The following is a 19,809-nucleotide window of genomic DNA, read 5'->3' as shown; positions in this document are numbered from 1 at the left end:
AGCTGTTCTTGGGGCTGGACATCACTTGCTTCACAGCTTTGCATAAAAAACTCAGCTCACCAGGAGAGGAGACCTGAAACATCCCGGGCAGCACCTCTCCCGTCCTCTCTGTGGGCTGGCAGAGCCTGGGACACCCACTGGCCCCAGGGCCAGCTGTGGGTTTGTCTTGGAATGCACACTGCTCCCTAAACCACAGCAGCTGCTGCTGGCCCAGCCTACCCCAACCTTTTCCAAAAGCTGTTCAGTCACTGTGCTTTTCCTCATTCGCTTTTCCCAATACTTATGTGCCAGAAGCAAATCCCTTTCCTATTTATATCCAGATTGCTTTCACTAATGAAATCAATGCACGGTGCTTAGGGAATTCAGAACAAATGCAGCTGTAACAGTTAAAGTGCATAATCGCATTAAAAGGATGCATTTTGCTGTTACTGAAAACCCAGAGAGCTCTCCTGGCAGCACAGTAACCCTCAGGGAAGGCCGTGCAGAGCAAAGTTTGTTCTCCAGCTCAAGGTGCAATGTCTGTGTCAAACACTTGTTTCTCCTAAAATGTTTTGTGTAACAATAGACAAATACATCATGCAAACAGATGACAGGCAAGCCACAATTCCATGCTCTATGACTATTTTTACTTTGTGACTTTATGCATATATCTTAGACCCAAGTATTCTCAAGCCTAATGTCGTTTCCATTGTTAAACTATTGACTTTTAGAACCTCTGTTTGCTCAGAAATTCTCCTTATTTCTTTAAGTCTACCCCAGCAGTTCCCAACCTCCACATCTAGCTCCTTTGTGTTTCTTCTTGCCCAGAAGAAATCCTCAGGAAAAATACTGTGTCTCTTGGGAGGTTTCTTTATCAATGAGGAGGAAACCTGGTGCAGGTTAAAGCAGGGTGGGTAATGCTCAGGGGATGTTAACACTGCTGCCTTATGGGTGGCATAAGGAAGGTGCCATTTGGGAATTTAGTCAGTAGGGAGATAAACACTGTCATCATGACACATTAAATAAAATATGAGAGTGGAGAAGGGGAAGAGGGAACAGACACTGTTCTGAGGACACAATGCTCACAAATGTGAACATGGCCCATGTCTGCTCCACTGCCCTGCAGGAGGGTGAACCCTCACTCTAAGGCCTCCAGCAGTTCAGTTTGGAGAAATACAAAATGCAGGTTTTCACGTGGCACACATCAGTCAATCTGTGGACAACAAAAAGCTGGCAGCTGTCCAACCCCACTGCAAGCATCCAAACAACTATCAGTACAAAAAAATAAATCCGTATGTCTTGATGACAGGTGCTGACCCAGTAACATGAGTCACAAGGGAAAGAATGATCTCTCATGCCAATCTTTTTCCTCTGATGAAAAACAGGCAGGAATAAAACAACTTACAAAATAAAAGAGGAAAAAAAATATTAATACTTACGACAAGATGTCTTGAATTAAAAGTATTTTTAATAATTTTTACCTCTACCTAATTGAAATTGTACTGCAAAAAGGCAGCATGAAAGGAGAGAAACATAAGTTATTGTTGTATTATTCCATGTTGCTGGAGCTAATATTCTACTCTTTAAAAGCTTTTAAAGAAATTTTCAGTCAAATTTCTAATTAATTTGTTCCGTGTCATATTCTTACTGACAAAAACTACAAGACATAATAACATGCACTCCACGAAAGTCACCAATTAGTGCTTTCAGATCTGAAATATTTTACTACTTTCATCAAAAGAACAGTTTATCACATTTGCTGTATTATTAATGTTATGCTACAACAACACTGTTAATGCAATTTCTTTATTATTACTTCAATGAGATCAGAGAAAAGATCTGTGTACTTTTTCCTCAGCATTCTTATAAGCTATGAAGTAATCAATTACCCACAAATGAAAACAGATTTGTTCAAGTACAGTTCGTTCTACAATCAGACTTCTCTTTTTGTCTTTGTAGACAGACTTCATCATAAATTTGCTTCCTAAACTTCAGCATGTCTTCTACATCCTTGTAGGCGAGCATTTCTTCAACAGACATGAGCCGAAAGCCACTTAGTTTGAAAGGTGACATGTGCTGCACAGAATTCAACATCTTCAGCGACATCCTAACGGATTCACCTAGAGTAGAACAAACAGGAAAAATCCTGGCAGTCCACAGTCCCAGATGTTTGTTCCCACTGGAGAAGAGCTGGTCTGAAGCCTCTATACTCCAGAGGCCCAGGCATTCTGCTAAGCTGGCTCCAAAAAACTGGAGCGAGTGTACATCTGACAGCAAAGTCACAGTCTTCTTCAAGTCGTCTCCTACACCAAACACCATGGTGACATACTCAACTTGGTCATTAATTTTCACAGTTACTGAACTCAGAAAGCAGTGTGAGGGTATCTCTACACTGAAATTTATGCAGGACCCACTAACAATGCTGCTCTTCCCTACCGAGACCTCAGGCCCAATTCTGGAGTATTCAATGACAGAGCCAGGCCCTATCACACATCTGGGCTCAAGGATGCTCTGGATGACGCTTGACTGATCTGAGGTCTCGGCTGTGTCAGGAAAGATACTGAAAGCCACAGGCAGCAAGTCAAGCTCAAATCTCAGTTTGCTCTCAGCTGTAAAATGAAACAAATACTCCTGAGTAGTTCCAATGTGGTAGAACTGGGAGTTGTTGAGGACTATGACATTGAGGGCAGTTCCTCGCAGGAGGGAGTATAACTGCTGCCGAACTTCCACCAACCCCAAGTCCTCCTTGGTGACATTACTCATTTTTTTGGTATAATCTGGAGTGGCTCCGGGCCCCAGGGCCTGGAGGAAGTCACCATATGCATCTATTTCATAGCAAAGTGTGCCCATCCGCTTATAGAACATCAGTAGCTGCTTTGCAGTGAGGTGATCCATGTAGAATATGCTGTCTGTGTACACACACTCCGAGGCCATTCCTGAGTCGCCGTGGTTCCCAGAGGAGCAATGCCCCTCACACACACTGCACCACTCTGCCGCATCATCCCCACGTCAGGCTTGTGCAGGAAACGATGGCAAGATGCATATTCCAGTCCTCCTTTTCCTGAAAAACTGGACGGATCTAAGACAAACACCCCGTGAGTGGTCCCGACTGCCAAATCTGAGGGGTGAGCCAAGGCGGTAAATCCAGGTTTATCCAACGCGATGGTTTCTGTCACTTCAGTGCTGTACAGCTCTATGTCATCCGAACACGTGACGAGGATTCCTGGTTTCATGTGACGGGGAAAGTCGATGTACATGGCCATCTTCAGCTCCAGCATCTGGTAAAGGGGATCTCCAAATGGCAGGGCCGTGAAGATCTTCCCCAGGGCACTTGCACTTGGTAAACGCTGGCTGTAACCACCTGGAAAAGTAAGAGAAATTTAGTTACACAGAGACACTGTATGTAAGTAAAGGAAAAAACTAAACCTATACAGCTATTTCACAGGTGCACACAGGCATTAAAAACCCCTCCGCTTGGTCACATACCAAGTATTCCTTGAAGAATGACAGATGTGAAGAAATCAATCATTCTTCTTCAAACATTTCCCAAAGCAGATTTGACCTTATGTCCAAAACACACCCTGCCTTAAATAGCTCATATTAAAATTGTGGTTGATTTTGTTATCTTTAGTTTGTTTCAGAGCTGCCTGTTGCTGAAGTGTTGAAAGCAAATGACACCTACTTTTTGCTCGGAAAAGAGGAGGACCCCCACACTTCTGATGGGAATTTTAATCCAGAGATGAGTCAAATAAGCAGAGGTTTGGTCAGAAACTTATCACCTGGTTTCTTTACAGAACTGACGTTCTTCCACGTCTGGAAGTGTCCTGACTAACTGGATAAGAAGGCAAGTACTCAGCCTGCCCAGAGGTATAAGGAGCTCGAGGTCCCCTCCACTGTGAGAGGGTCATATTTCTTAAATGGGTATTTCAAGGCAGGAACTCAATCAGACACTCTGAAATACATCTCTTTCTCACTGCTTGATTGAACAACTTGAGTGCTGAGAAAAAATGCTGAAGTGACAGTAACATCCTCTAAGCACCAACCTAATTTCAAATGATCACACACATTGGGGTGACTTTTCTGAGGGAACTATATTTTGGAACTCTGACTCCTCTGTCATTTTAAGGAAGGGGAAAAAATGGGTACAGTTTTAGAGTGAGAAACGTAAAATCGAATTTACCAGAATGGATTAGCAGCACAGTGAAGGAAGCCCACTGATCACCATACAGATCTTCCAAGTACTGAAGAACATGAAGAGTTGATCCACCATTTCCTAAAGGAGAAGTATTTTAGTATCTGTGAGAAGAGCTCCAATAACACCTGCTCTGACAGGTGAGGTGTACTGGTGTCCAGCTGAAACCTCCCACAGCAGTGCTGATGGGACAGATTTTCTACCCTATTGTGGTTGATAAGATCATGCAGAGAAGCTGATGGATAGTTTCTCTGGAAGCCTGTGCTCTCCTAGGGCAGAGCATCCTTAGCAGACAGCTCTTGGGAAAACTGTTTTTCTCTCCCAGTCACCTCTGCACAGGCCAAACATTTGAAACATTTAATCAATTGAACAGGCCATAACCCAGCCATAAAGACCAGCTCCTGTAGGAAACAGGTCACACAAAAACTCACTAGTGGCTTCAAGGCAGTGTTCAAAAGTACTTCTGAAATTTACAGTATGGAAAAGAGGAAGCTTTACGATACAAGGAAATGGTCTGGGATATTTTTTATGCACCTACAAGTTAAAGCTGCCAGATTTCTGAGAATTAATCTCTGCCTATTACTCTACACTGCAAATAATACCGATATTAGTTACTTTGTACATCAAAGGGAACAGCAATTAAGAATTACAGGATGGTATTATGGGCGGTCAGGCTAGTTTCTTCCTAGAGTTTTGCTGCCCACTAGGTAATATATTAAAATATAATCAAACTGTTTAAGCAATCAGGTTAAGTATGAATTTCTAAAACACACGAGCCAGTGCTATTCTGTATCCGTAGGACACACTCTGAGGAGCTGTACAGGATCACCAACACGCCCATTCACTAGCACCACGATGGAGCCCCAGGTGGGCTCCTGCCACCGCCCATCCTGCCCGTTACGGCCGCACTGAGCCCTGCACGGACCCCCCGAGCTCTTCCCGGACCCAATCCCCGAGCTCTTCCCGGACCCAATCCCCGAGCTCTTCCCGGACCCAATCCCCGAGCTCTTCCCGGACCCAGTCCCCGAGCTCTTCCCGGACCCGACCCCCTGCCCTGCCCGCCCCCGCCGAGGCGGAGCCGCGGGGAGACGAGGAGCGGCGCGGCCGGCGCTCGGAGCCCTCGCCCCCCGCAGCCCCGGCCCCGGGCCAGCCGCACGCACCGATCCTGGGCCCCGGCGGGTCGGCGCACACGTGGTACCGGACGCCCCTCGGCAGCTCCCCCCGCCGCAGCTTCTCCGCCAGCTGCTCCCGGAACGCGCCCGCCTGCGCCGCGTCCGCCGCCGTCAGCACCACCACGTCCCAGAGCTCGCCGGGCCGGGCGGCCGCGCCTGCGGGAGCGGCTGCGCTCAGACATTGCCGGGGCACGGCTGCGCCCCGGCCCCGAGCGCTCGGCAGCCCCGCGGGCCGGCCCCGCCGCCCCCGCCCGCCCGCCCATCCCACCCCATCCCACCCCATCCCACCCCATCCCACCTCATCCCACCTCATCCCACCTCGCAGCGCCGCGAACCGCGCCAGCCGCCGGCCCGTGTGCTCCCGCCGCGCCGCGCTGCGCCCGCCCATCGCCGGCACGGCCGGGCCGGGAACCTGCGCTGCCGCCGCCGCAGAACGCGACCCGGATGCGCCGGCGGGGCGGGGGCGGTGCGGAGCCCTCGGGCCCGCCCGGCCGGGCGGGGAGAAGCGGCTCCGCCGCGCTCCGGGCGGGGATTGTGGCGCTGCGGCCGCGGGAGCGCTCCGAGCGCTCTCGGGGAAGCAGGAGGAGGTGGATGCCCGGGTTGTTAGTCCAGTTAGGAACAGAATCCTAATCGCGCACGAACTCGCCCGCTTAACTCAGCCCTGCCCGCACCTGCCGGTTGGTGCCGCCTCGGCCGCACCTGGAGCACCTGGGGCGCGCTGGTGAGCGCGGAGCAGGGCTGCGGTTTGGTAAGCGGACCTCACCCGGACTCATCGCAGGCGTCAGCGTGTGCTTTATCTGTTAGCAACTGGCAGGAGTCACACAGCTGAGGGTTTTTCCGCCTGCGGTTCCTTGCCGTGGATATTGTGGTTTTTATCTGCGGATTCCATCTGAATTCAGAGTTTGCTGTGACTACAGATACCAAATACAAATAAATGGGAATGACAGGAGGGTTTGCCTGGATAAGATCTCATTACACAGAAATCTTACAATAAAAAGTAGCTGTAGAAGCACTATAGGAGCTACTGGGGGGAAAAAAGAGTTTATGAAGTTAGAAAAAAAGTTTCAACAAATCCATAGTTTTTCATGATTGTAAACTGCTGACAGAGAAGATTAAGAAAAAAAGCTGAAAGCTTCACTGTGCTTTCTAGGTGTGAGACTTTGCTGCGATGCAAGTGATAACAGCCCTAATCAGAGCAATGCACACCACAAAGATCTGTTTTATCCTTATTTGCACTCTTGACTCACTCCAGTAAGGACCATGATCTATCTCTTCTGTTGGAACTACACCTCTGTTCTTTTGCACTGAGTTTTCATTGCTGACAGCATCTGAGATATGTTAAATAAGCATTGAAGGGTTTAATTAGGGATTTCTTAATTTTTCTAAAATTTCAGACTAGATATTTCAGTAATGTTAAATATTTGCACATGGTGGTTCACTTAGTTATAGCTGCAACAAAAGATTTAACTCCATTATTATTCTGAGCACTGCTTCTTCTGTTATCCTGTGCAGTAGTCACAGGGGCAGTGGTTACAGTAGAATTCCTTTATCTGAATGTGAAGATGTTATGTCAGAGATGAGGATAAAGGAATTAACAGTCAAAGCACAGCTCCAGTCTGTGATAGGAAAAACTCCTTGTGACACACTGTTAAACCAGCACAGGACACCGAGGGGGAGTACCACTCGGCTGGAACCAGGGAGTGCACCAGGCAGAACATTCCTTTCTAAGAAAAATGAACTCTGTGAGCAGAGGAAAGAACCCTTCTGAGAATTCTGGGAAAGTCTGATAAAAACAGAGACTACATGTAGGAGATTGTTACAGAGGCACAGACTGGTTGAGGTTGGAGGGAACTGCTGGAGGTCACCTGGACCAGCAACCCCTAGCTATGTCCAGGTGGGTTTTGAGTATCTCTGAGAGTGGAGACTCCACCACCTCCCTGTGGTACTCGGTCACCTCACAGTAAAAACGTGTCTCCTGGTGTCAAAGGAGACCCTCCTGCGTGCCAGTGTGTGCTTGTGGCCTCTGGTGCTGGCCCTGGGCACCACTGGAAGAGCCTGGCTGCATCTCCTTGGCTCGATCCTGTATATGTTGGTGAGATCCCCTGAGCCTGCTCTGCTCCAGCACAGCAGTCCTGGCTCTCTCAGACTCTCCTTGGAGGAGAGATACTCCAGTCCCTTCATCTTCGGGGCCCCTCGCTGGGTTGTGCAATAAGTCCCTCTCTCTCTTTACTGGGGAGATGGACCCAGCACCCCCAGGGCTCCCCCCCGCTACTGTCAGTGCTGCTCCTGACACAGCCCCCACAGCTCTGGCGCCTCACTGTTGTGGTCACACGGGACACAATCTGAGCTAGATTAATCCCTAAGCAGGTATCCCTTCACTCCCTGCATTACTAGAGTAATGCAGTAATAAAACAAGCACAGGCATTTGTTTCTGAGCACACTTATTCCACCAAATCCCATCAAATTGTGTGTCTCTCTCAGGAAGAGGTTTCCCACACCTGCAGTATGAGCAGCAGTGACCTTTTCTGCCAGTGGAGAGCCTGAGTCCCAGCGCCTCAGATGGAGAATGCTCAGGCTCTGAATATTTATGGAAGTGCTGAGATTTGATGTCACCTTTGTAATCTGAACTGAGCTCTCACAGAGGAGCAGTGAGAAACCACTTTTTCTTAGCAGCAATGGACCTGTAACACCAGGCCTGCTGCTCAGCTTTGCCTGGCTAAAACAGCAACAAAAACCAATTACTGTAGTGTAGTCTCTGGTTTAGCTCAGATTTTCTGTAATCCCACACAGACCGGTAAATATCTGGTATTTCAGGATGAATCAAATGCGTTGATAAGTACTGCAAATCTGTGCCCTTACTGGTCCTTTTTCTTAGAACTGGATTTTAAATGCTTACTAAAAGTGGGAGGAAATGACTATATGGTTCAGGTTGCAAAATATGAACAAGTGTTGTTCTGGGCTGTGCCATGCAGGAAGAATTTCTTCATGGAAGGAGTTATCAAGCACTAGATGGGGCTGCCCAGGGAGGTGGTGGAGTCCCCATTCCTGGAGGTGTTCAAAGAATGACTGGAAGTGGCACTCAGTGCTTTGGTCTGGTTGACAAGGTGGTGATGGGTCAAAGGTAGGACTCAACAGTCCTGGAGAACTTTTCCAACTTAAATGATTCTAGGATTCTGGGATTCTGTGCCCAGGATTGGCAGTGCCCAGCCCTATTCCATTCCCACGGATGTGTTCTTCCCTCCCCTCTGTCCCCACGCCTGGCACAGCCGTTGTTCCTGGCTGCCAGCCCTCATTAGCGCCGTCTCTACTTAATTAGTTTCCCGGTTCTCACACATGCTTTGGGTGTATTTTGCATAAATTATCTGTGTATCTGTGTCATTGTGGAAATGTCTCTGCTGCATGCTGGTGGCAAGGACACAGGAACCCTCTTCCATGCCCCAGGTCAGCTCATGGAAAAATTACTTACATGTGTTGTTATTAGTATAGTACTAGATATTGGTATATATATTGTTGTACAAGTGGTATTATAAAAAAAGGGAATACAGTTCAGAATATTTGCCTGTAAACAGCCTTCCTGCCCACCCAAAATGAGTCTTTCTGAATGGAATAAATTAATTTTTTTTTTTTGCAATACGTAATTTGGTAAAAAAGCTTTCACAAAAATAGAGATAAAACATTTTATAAAAGAAAATAAAAAAATTAAGACAAATGTTAAGTGTTTTCCAGGCACATCAGCTGTGCCTGGAGCTCCTGCGCTGGGCTTAGTTACCCGTGGAAGGTAATATCTGCAATTTATTGGAGATAAAGCAATTGAAATGTTCAGCACAAGATAAATGATCTTTTTAGCTGGAGTATAGAGTCCATAATTACAGTGGAAACAGATTAGGAAAAATAGCATTCCATCATTTCTCCAGTTCGACATTTACAGAAGTTCTGAGTATTTATTTAATATTTAAACAGCCCATCTCAGGAATGTTTTCATTGTTTGATGTGGTCGAGCACTTCCCTGACACCTTTCATCATTCACCCGGATTATTTTTGTAGGCATACATACAATATTTTAAAATTCTGTCTTTTTATCTGCCATGTGTTGATACCCAGGCAGTTTGTTAAACTACTAATGAGTCCCAGGGGGCAGTATGTTTGAATTAAACAGACATTGATACCTGCTAGAAATAAATAAAATAAGCCCAGAAAAAAAGTGTATATATATACTTATTTATTTATATAAAACAGTCTGAAGATAAGCTGAGATATTTTATCATAGGTTGGGTGTCGGGCTGCCTTTCCCCTTCTTCGGGGCAGGTGAGCTGGTCAGGGGGTCAGTCTGGTGGGGTTTGGGGAGTGAAGCTGGCTGGGGGCTGTGGTGGGTCTGTCTGGTGGGCTTCAGAGAGTGGAGCACCAGCTCTTAGGGGATTTTGTGGCTTTTGGAGGGGCAGGCATGCAGCACCTCCACTACCTCCGTCCCCCTAAGTCCCCAGCCTGACCTGCTGCTTGTGGGAACTGGAATGGAATGGAATCCCCCTGAACAGCTGTATCTGTGAGTACAAAATCACTTACTGAAGTGACACACACACAGCTTCCTGAAGGACAGGTTCAGTTAATTTTCAGTGAGAAACAGTCATAACTGTAAGTTGGCTTTTTAACTCCTACAGTTTGATCGTGTCAGCCACTGAATCCTTTCCCTGTGCATCCTGCATCTGGCCTCTTGGCATCTTGTGGCCAGTCCTTTCCGAGGGTGACAAACACAGGGTGGTGACAAACCTAGGGTGCTGCTGGCACAGCAGGCGAGAGATGGCGATTCTGGTGAGTGCCACGGTTCCGTCGGAACAGCTGGAGACTGTGCTCCCCTGGGAGGGGAGGTTTGGGCAGCAAGGGGTGGTCCTTCAGGGCAGCACTCTCATGGATTCACGAGAAGATTTGTGTTGTCTTTCCCATTGACAGTGCAGGGCTGGGACAGCACAGCTTGCTGAGGGCTGAGCTCTCCAGAACCCTTCATGCTCAGAGGTAATCAATCTCAGTACTTTGCCTGTTAATAGCTACTTGCTCATGATGGTTTTCTTCGTCATATTTTTCTTTGAATTGTCCAGACAAGAGTTTTGTCTTCATCTTCAGTGTAAATCAAGTTACTTGGTAATGATATTTTAAGGCTAAATTATGTCTAGTGTGTCCCAGTTGTCCAGTGCTCCAGAGATAATTCCCTTTTTAGAGAGTGTTCGGCCAAATGTTTGTCCAGACCTTGTTCTCATCAGTCCATATTGTCTCTCTGCATGTTGCTCTTCTGCAGCATAGGAGGATTTGTTCCTAAAGCTTGCTTTGGAATTCCCTTGCTTCTGGTCCCACTCTGCATGTGGAATTGAACAGGGTGGTGCTTTCCCACTGTGCACCTCATAGTGAGACCCCCTTGGCATTCTTCCTGCTGGGCATCGCCATTACTTTGCCATATATTGGTCTCTTGGTGCCCCTTCTGCTGTCATGCTGGGCTGGACACTGAACATTCCCAGATTCCTCAAAGCAAATCTTTCACAGATACTTTGACCTGAATTCTCTTTGTAACCACCTGGTTGTGGTTGTGGTTGCCAGCAATGAATATTCCAGTGAAGGATTCCTTTTACTTCCCTTTGTACTTTTCCATCTTTGTGCCTCATCCTCTATTGTTTCCTTCCTAAATTTCTATGACAGAGAGGAGTATTTCTTTCCCAGCGCTGTCCTTTCAGACATGTTGAGCTTGCAGAGGCAGCTGTAGGCAGCTCTGCTTTCTATAAGCACTTTTTACTACATCAAACCTCATGCTTTTGTTAGTGCTGGTCAGTTCTAGACCCTGTTGCCACATCTCTCATGTACTCCATGTGGTCTCTAGTTGTAGTAAACAGAGGGGTTTTTTCCAGTGTGAAAAAGCTGCATTCTTTTAATTGGAAAGGCTGGGTGGGTGCTCTAGGCTTGGGCACCCTTCTGGCACTGCAGGGCTGCTGGAGCACCGCGCCCAAGTCTGGGATCTGCAGCACAGGAAGGACGTGGAGCTGCTACAGCAAGTCCAGAGGAGGCCATGGAGATGCTCCAAGGGTTCGAACACCTCTGCTCTGGAGGCAGGCTGGGACAACTGGGGGTCTTAAGCCTGGAGAAGAGAAAGCTCTGGGGGCACCTTAGAGCTCCTTCAGTGCCTAAAGAGAATTATAAAAGAGAAGGAGAGTGACTTTCTAGATTTTCAAATAGTGATAGGACAAGGGGAAATCGTTTTTAAACTGAAAGGGAAGTAATTTAGATGGAATATTAGGAAAAAATTCTTCCTTGTGAGGATGGTGAGGCCCTGGCACAGGTTGCCCAGAGAAGGTGTAGCTGCCCCATCCCTGGAAGTGTCCAAGGCCAGGATGGACAGGGCTTGGAGCAACCTGGGATAGTGGAAGGTGTCCTTGCCCATGGCAGGGGTGGAACGAGATGGGCTTTAAGGTCTCTTCCAACCCAGCCTAGTCTGGGATTCTATGAACTGTAAGGAAGTAAAGTCAATCCCCTCTCCAGTTTCTTTGGGAAAAACACTTAACTGTTGGTGGATTAAGTTATACTGTCCAGGAGATGGCACCATACATTCAGTCTTTATTAAAAAGCCCAACCAAACTCCAACCTAAGTAAAATCTTCAGAAAGTATTAAAGAAATGCTTGCAGAAGACCAGTGTATGATCCTTAAAAGGCTGTGTAGCTTGTTTCTATTTTTTTAATAAGCACCAAATATTTGATAACTGTTAGTCCTTATGTTAGTCAGTCCTTCAAGAAATGGCTGGTGAGAACCAGAATGGAGGAGTTCAGTAGAAAGACTCCAGTGGATTGTGCAGTGAGTGGGAGAAAATCTCTGTTTCTCACTCTAGTGTGTTTTTTGGGCCTGAAACACAAAAGGGCAAGATAGGCGTGTGGGGCCAGTTTGTTCCCACAGGAACATGAAGGCCTGTGACCCAGGATTTACTTTAAAAGTGAGGATACAGATAGGATTGGATCCAAGTTCCTTGGAAGCAAATGCATCTGAGAAATGTTTGGGGTTTTTTGGGGCGGTTTGTTGTTGTTTGTTTTTTTTCTTTGTTTGTTTTTTTAAAATGTTTGAGATTTTTTGAGTGGCTATTTAAAGCCACCTGAGGATTCCCCCCTTGGGTCACTGTGCTGAGTGCAGGGGATTCAGGCTGTGGCTCAGCCCCAGGGCTTACCTTGGCCCTGACCTGGAGGGACCCTGACACTGACTCCTGGCACCCACTAAGGCCTGACCTTGTAGCTTTGTACTTGTATGGAAACAAGAGATTTGTAGCAAAAGCTGGTGTGCTTTGCATTCTCCAGGTGTGCTCCCTGAACAGTGATGATGATGCAGGAAGACAGGAATGATTATTTTGTACTGCTCTTGGCAGCAGTTTCAATATTCTTATTTTCTGTTCATTGCCAGCACTTTCCCTTTTCAATACTGCACTTCTTTTCTTTAATACTCCGCTTTTGTTTCTGTTACACTTATTTGTTATAAATGTATTATTGTCTACTGGTTGCACAAATGCCTTTGGGGAATTTTTTCCTTCAAAGACAGGGAAGGTAACAGGGAAAGAAGAGAGTTTTTCTTCTGCTTTTGGGGCTCTTTGGTGCTCCCAGTCACCCAGGGAGCCAACTGCTGCCCCTTCTTGCTGTTTACACAGGGAGTGGTTTGGAGCAAACTCGGGGCAGCCTGAGTGCCAGGTGATGCTTGTGCTCTTCCCCAGCTCTGTTTTCCCAAGAATCCCTCATGAATAAGGTGAGATGTATTTCATGTCTGCTTAGAGGGGATGTCAGTCTGGTGCTGCCACGGCTCCTGCTGTTGGTCCATAGCTGTGGGGCTCCTTCAGCCGGCAGGGACCATGTGTGACATCCTGAATGGGACAGATAAGCCCGGGGCTCACTGAGCCCTTCTCGAGCAATTTCCCTAATGCATTAGGCATAAACAATCTTTCTTTCAGAGTCAGGCATGCATGTCTCATCCTAATTATGTTTTTTCCCCTCTAACCCATTTTTGTTCAAGTTGTTGCCATAAGCAGTGGTGATAATGTTCTCCTTCCATTGTTACTGTAGAGAGGGGACCTGCTATAATTATTGCTTAAACTGAGTTTTTCTTAATTGAAAATGTTAAAATATCTATGAATGCATGATAATGTGTTCAGAAATAGACCAAATGTGGCATTTTCAGGACAGGCTGAGAGGCTCCTTCTGTCTCCTGGTCATCCTGCTGTAGAGGGTGTGCAGGCCAGGCTCCAGGGGTGCAGGCAGGAGGGAGGCACGAGGCACAGAGCCACCCGTTTCAAACTTTTTGTTGAATCTCCTATTTATATGAAAAAAAAAAAAAAGGAATCTTACTTTTGTGTGACCAACAGAGGAGATGGGTCAGGTCCTGGTGGGTCCTGCTGGTGGGCAGACAGGTGGAAATACTGTAATGGCATCTACTTTTCCCTTTAAAATCAGGAAAAACTAAAAAGAATTATGAATAATTCTCTCTTTTCACAGTCCTGTCCTTAATAAAAGTCTAATGAAACTGTGTTGAAATGGGTGAATAAGTGTTAGATGCTAGAGGTTAGATTAAACCTCCTTGTGTAATCCAGGGCACTGCAAGTTTGAATGAATGATGAAGTTTCATTAGTGAATATATGACCTTACCAAACGCTGTCAATATTTTCTATCAAGAAAGACTAAAGGATGTGTGTTTTTCGAAGAATGAGAAGTTGTAGGCTAAAAAGCTGCCTAATATTGTCTCTGGAAGAAAAAAAGCAAAGCCTACAAAAAGTTATTGTTGGTTTATGGACACCTGGGAGCTGACAAGGCCAGGAGCTGACGGGGTATGAAACAGCTTCAGTGTTGTGTTGCTGTTCTGAGCCCCTTGTTTACAAGTTCATCGCCAAGATTTAGTCCCATAATGGTTGGCTGGTTAATAAAAAGATGAAGAATGTGATCAATTACATTTTAGATGCAAACAATGGATACTTGATTTTTCCTCTTTATCACATCCTTAAGGGAAGAAGAAAGAGGCATGAGGAGCCCTTGGCAGCCAGGGAAGGAAATGAGGTTTCAGGAAGGATTTTAATGTGGCTCTAAAGAGATTCCAGACAGTGCAAAAGACCAAAGCACCTTTTAAATAGCAGAGAAAAATAAATATTTTTGAAGGATTTCATCATATTTAACATAAAACATGCTGATTTAAAAGAGTCTAATTATTAAAATCATTAAAAGACCATGATTATCATTGAAAGGCTATTATCAGAAATGAAATGCTAAAAACAAATGGTATATATTAAATAAGATCATACATATTTCATAGAATATATTATACTGCAAAATAAGTTGTCATGTAGCCATGGCAATGACTTTTAAGTTACCCTTTTTGATGCCTTAATGCACTGCTCTGCACGTTTTAGTGTCAAGCCTCTGAACATGCCCAGCACTCAAAAGCTCCAGCTGAGAATGAATATAAAGTGGCAGTTATGTACCTAACCGGTCACTTGTGTGGATAAATGGGGTTTGCAGGCACAGGCTGCGTCCCTGGGAGCTGGATGTGTTGGACAGGAGCTGGCAGGTGACACTCTGGCCCTGTGCCTGCACTGGTGTGTGCTGGGGAGGGCAGTGCCGAACTCACACTCAGAGTTAACTCCTGACACAGCTGCAGAAAGAAAAAAGTTAATTTTCTTGACCTCTGCTGGTCAGAATTCAACAATTTGATGCTTTACAAGCTTTGTTTCCAGTGTTGGGTTGTCTGTAGCATTCCCAGCATAAGGCATTGAAACATCAGGTGTACATGCCCAGATCTCACAAACCATAGGAAAACGTTTCTTTTAAGACAGAGATTGTTAACACTTCTAAACACCCCTGACACTTCTAAGTGCCAATATCCCTTCTAAATGTCCCTACTTAAGAAACTTTTCAAAGTATAATTAAAATACCAAGACCAGTATTGACTCCCCAATTAAGTTCAAGGCCAGGAGAGGTAGGAATGGGTTTGTGGTAGGCCACGGGGCTTCTCCTGATGATCTTTTTTCTGAACTGGACTTCTCTCTGCAACAACCTTTTATTTTAAAAAAGAAAGGGGATTCTGGATTATATTTGTGCTTTTAAAGTTCATAATATTTTATAGATAACCTCTTCCTCTCTCATAGTATGTCTGTCTACTTTTATTTTGAGTATTTTCTTTGATTCTGTGTCAAAGAGCTGATAGGTACAGCATGGCTGATAAGATCCAGCTGAGATTAAAATGACTTTGGGTTTGTGGTAGAGAAGAGACCAGTTTTTACATATCGGATCTCATAAAAGCAAAAGGGATGGATGCGTGGTGGGTGCTGAACTCTCATTTACCCTCTCATTACATCACCTGAAATGAGAGCTGGTCTTGGTCCAGATGCTGCAGAGGCCATTGAAGGCTTTTATTGCAGCCTTGCAATGCTGGGCTGTTTCTCTGAGGAGTCAGAGATGGAATTACCCACATGAAGTGAAGAGCCTTGTCACACCAGGTGTTTGCTGCTGTCTGGGCAACCCCCTGGCTGGGACTGGTGTTGGGGTTCTGTGGCTGTAGCCAGTGGGGAGACCTACGGGTGTGAGGAGAGAGGGTTCCCCAGAGGAGGATTCCAGGGCAAGGAGCTGTCACCTAAATCCATCTTGGAACATGGTTAGGTATCTGGCCTGGAAGAGAGCTCAGAAGGCCTGGAGTGACAGGACAAGTGGGAAGGATTCCCATTGCCAGAGGGCAGGGTTAGGTGGTGTATTGAGGATAGAAATTCTTCCCTGTGAGGGTGGTGAGGCCCTGGCACAGGTTGCCCAGAGAAGCTGTGGCTGCCCCATCCCTGGAAGTGTTCAAGGCCAGGTTGAATGGGGCTTGGAGCAACCTGGGATAGTGGAAGGTGTCCCTGCCCATGGTAGGAGGTAGAACAAGATGAGCTTTAAGGCGCCTTTCAACCCAAACCATCTGGAATTCTGGGGTTCTATGTTTGTTTGGCTTCTAAATAGGCTCTGTAGGAGAATATCCCAGGTTGTGCCCTCATTCTTCAGGGGGACCTTAATTAACATTTTTTAGGCCAGAATTCATATCTTCACCCTTGGCTGTTGTCTTTGTGACACGGTAGGTGATGCAGTGATCATACAGTCTGCCTGCACCCAAACAGCCCACCCTGCACAGACAACCCTGCAATCATGTCATTAGGGTGTCTTAAACAACCTCCAAAGTGACACCTCAGTCACTCAGAAATTACACAGATGTGGCAGAGGGTGACATTCTTGTAATCCTGACACAATGGTGACATTAGCATCTAATTATCTTGTAGTCAATTTAACATCAGTCACATACTGTAGATCTCATATTGTACCACCTTGACTAATTGAATCTCACAGGGACATTAAATAAGTTTGGATCCCAAAGAATTCAGGTGATCAAGGAAGTGTTCCATGGATTCAACAGGCATGGCAGTGCTAAGCTATGTTTGGAATGGTGGTTTTCTGCTGTAAGGCCAGGCTAAATAGGGATGTGATGCTGAAAAAGAATGGAAAGGAAAATGAGAAGTTTGGACTGGAAAACCAGGTGGGAATAGCATTACACCAGAGCCTGGTTCCTGTGGGATGTGGCAGCAGCCCTGCCTGTGCAAGGCACAGAGCCAGACACAGGGAGCACAACAGAACCCCAGCTTTGCTGGGAGAAGCCTGGTGATTAACTCAGTCCAATTACAGATGACCTGACTTAAATCTGATCAGCTTCTTCCCGTTGTCAGGGCCACCCTAATTTCTCATTAGCCCCAGCTGCAGCCAGGTCTGTCAGGGATTGCTGTGTGGACTGGTGGAACATTGCCTGGCAGACCAGGGGACATCTAAGACAACACAGAGGACCCTTAAGTAACTGATAAAAATAGTGAGTTATATATTCCACAGACATTCCGAACATTCCAACATGAGTGAGAGAAACAATCCCAGTTAAACGATTCCATTCATCCAGTTAGGCAGCCCGAAGTCTCCAAATTTTGCTCCCTTTGGAGACACTCTTTATCTCCCAAAGGGTGAATGTTACTGAGTCCCACTGAGCTCCTCTGGAACGGCACACACGCTGCTCTAACACAACACGGCTCCTCTTGCTAATGAGCACTTCTGAACAACAACTGCGATGGGTTCTGGGAGTCCAGCCACTGGGATGATTTCCTCTATTTAATTAGGTAACAGTCAACATATTTTAGAAATAATGTCTCTCCCTTAAGAATCATTTGTTGTAGGCGTCAAGTTTTCTGTTTCTCAATTATCCCTTTTTCAGAAAGCATTCCTGGTTTTGATTGATCCTCAGTTGTTATTAGTGCCTTCCTGGATGTTTTATTGAGAAATGAAAACTATAAATTCATATCTCTGGATGTAATCACACCTTTATTACAGCCCATCACAGAATACACAAGAAAAAATGAATGCAGCTTTACATTTCAGTATTATTCATGAGTTCTGACTTTTTTTTTTTTTTTTTTTTTTTCCTGTGGGTGACCTGGTTTGGGGATAGTTTTATGCATGTTTATTTAATCACACTTAAACATTACCTTCTTGCTTAGCACTTGAGGTCACTTAAGGTAATTGCAAAGTTTAGTTTTAATGACATGGCTAGCAATGAATTGCATTGGCCACCCAGAGTGGTTGTCCTCATGTTATCAGTCACTGATTAGGTATTCATGAGGGAAATCTTATCATTATTCACAGAGACAGAGAAACAAAGTTAAATTTAATTGTGCGACTGAGCACCAGAGTCATAATCTTTACATGACAGTTAATGCTTTCAGTACTTATCAATTCACTTATTATGTTACTCTTTGAAAAGTGAAGTGTCAAACAAATAAGTAGACCTTTCTCTTCTACCTACGTAAAGACAGAGTGTGATTAAGTAAGCATACTGAAAAACTTGATTTTATATAATAGTTTTACTAATTCCTTATGACATCTCTATCTCATTAAATTTCCCCTTCAAATTTAGGAAAAAGTTTTCATACATTTTGTGTGGTCCATGTCTCAGCTGAGCCCATGGTACCTTGTTAGGCTGAGTAGCTCCTGCAGCACATCCTTGGTCAGAGCATCCTTAGGAGCAGGACTGATCTGAACAGCTGGGACCTACTGTGTTGCTCTGATCCAGCAGGATTCCTGCACGTGGGACTGACATGACATACGTGAGCAATCCCAGGTGTGTCAGCTGTGTTTTGCGCATCCAAAATTAGTCTTGTCTCTCAGTCTCCTCCTGACTGCTTCCCTTGAATGCACTTTATTAAATGTCTGTTTAAATCTTTGGAAGAATAAAGTCTGTAAGAGAATCAAGGAGCAGCACGTAAGTCACAAACTCAGATGGAAATTTTGGTACTACTTTGATGAGTTTCCTGAAGTTTTTCCACAGATTCCTTTTATGTAGGACCAAGCCATAGTAACCATTCCTAACTAGTACTATTAAAGAGCTGCTGATGTCTGATATGTTTAATTGCCAACCTATGCAATAACAAAACCAGCCTGGGGCTGACCCATCTGTGTGGGCCCCCTGTAGTGGCTGTCATGGGGCATGTGGTGAGCAGCCCAGTACCTGGGGGTGTGGTGTCATATGCTGTCATATGACATGTGCTGCAGGCAGGGGAAGAAGGTGCCTTCAATGCAGTCTTGCTTCTTGCTGAGTACCTGAAAATTTCTTTTGCATTCCTGGAAAGAAATTAGATGTGGCCGTATTTTGTATCAGCCATTTGGCTATGTATGACTGATAGAGGCAAATACAAAAAATAATAGACCCTCTGACTGAGGTGCCTGTGCAGTGCTGGGGGATACGGGGCTTGCTGAGCCTCTCTGTGTTGTGCTGGCATGAGAAAAGCTATATCAAAATTTTCACCTTTAAATAAATCTGGGGTTTAATTTGTCCCCTGCAATGGCATTGGAGATATATCCACCAGCAGCACAGTGCACGCTGGCTTCCTTCCCATTCAGTAACTCTTGCTGTGCTCTTCTACTTCAGCTCTGAAACCAAAACTCTTCAGCAGTCTCAGGCTTTAGCTTATATTTATATGATTGTAGTGCTGGCAATAAAGCTTTCATGTGGAGCAAGAAGGAGATGAACAGTAAAATAGGTTAAGTGGCCCAGTAATTGAACCTGATAACAAATGGGGGGAAGCCCTCTTTGTAATAATTTCTTTGCTTTGCATAATGTGTGAGTCTACAGCAAACAGGGTTTTCCGTGGGCTGTTGATGTGTGTGTACTTGATGTGCCATGTTAATAACGCACACAGAAATTGAGGAATCGGCAGGTTGTCCTCTCAGCACACAGATTGCTATTACCCAGAGCGCAGCAAATGAGGAGTTCAATAATTCATCCAGGGCTGTGTGCTCAGCAGAATGAAGGGAGGGAGGGTAATCCTGCCTTAGAGCGTGGGGTCACCCCGAGTAAAGCCCTTTGGGAAGTGCAAACCTTCATAAACAAGCAGTGTCTGAGCTGCTGCTCTGTGT

At 45.6% G+C, this 19,809-nt stretch overlaps 1 protein-coding gene and 1 long non-coding RNA gene across 2 annotated transcripts in view; one reads left to right on the top strand and one right to left on the bottom strand.

Annotated features, from left to right (window-relative positions):
• LOC126635329 (uncharacterized) overlaps nt 1-19,809 on the top strand; it is a 494,663-nt gene that overhangs the window by 789 nt on the left and 474,065 nt on the right. The gene's annotated exons all lie outside the window — the stretch shown is intronic.
• On the bottom strand, nt 1,684-5,765 carry FPGT (fucose-1-phosphate guanylyltransferase). Its single transcript, XM_050306387.1, is given in 5 exon segments — nt 1,684-2,946; nt 2,949-3,340; nt 4,160-4,252; nt 5,332-5,499; nt 5,662-5,765. Coding segments are annotated over 5 exon segments (1,779 nt in total). The 5' UTR covers nt 5,732-5,765; the 3' UTR covers nt 1,684-1,890.

Source organism: Myiozetetes cayanensis, unplaced genomic scaffold, assembly GCF_022539395.1.
Source record: "Myiozetetes cayanensis isolate MyiCay16 unplaced genomic scaffold, myiCay2020 scf12, whole genome shotgun sequence".
NCBI classification, from domain to species: Eukaryota; Metazoa; Chordata; class Aves; order Passeriformes; family Tyrannidae; genus Myiozetetes; species Myiozetetes cayanensis.
This window is presented reverse-complemented; position numbering and strand designations above follow the sequence as displayed.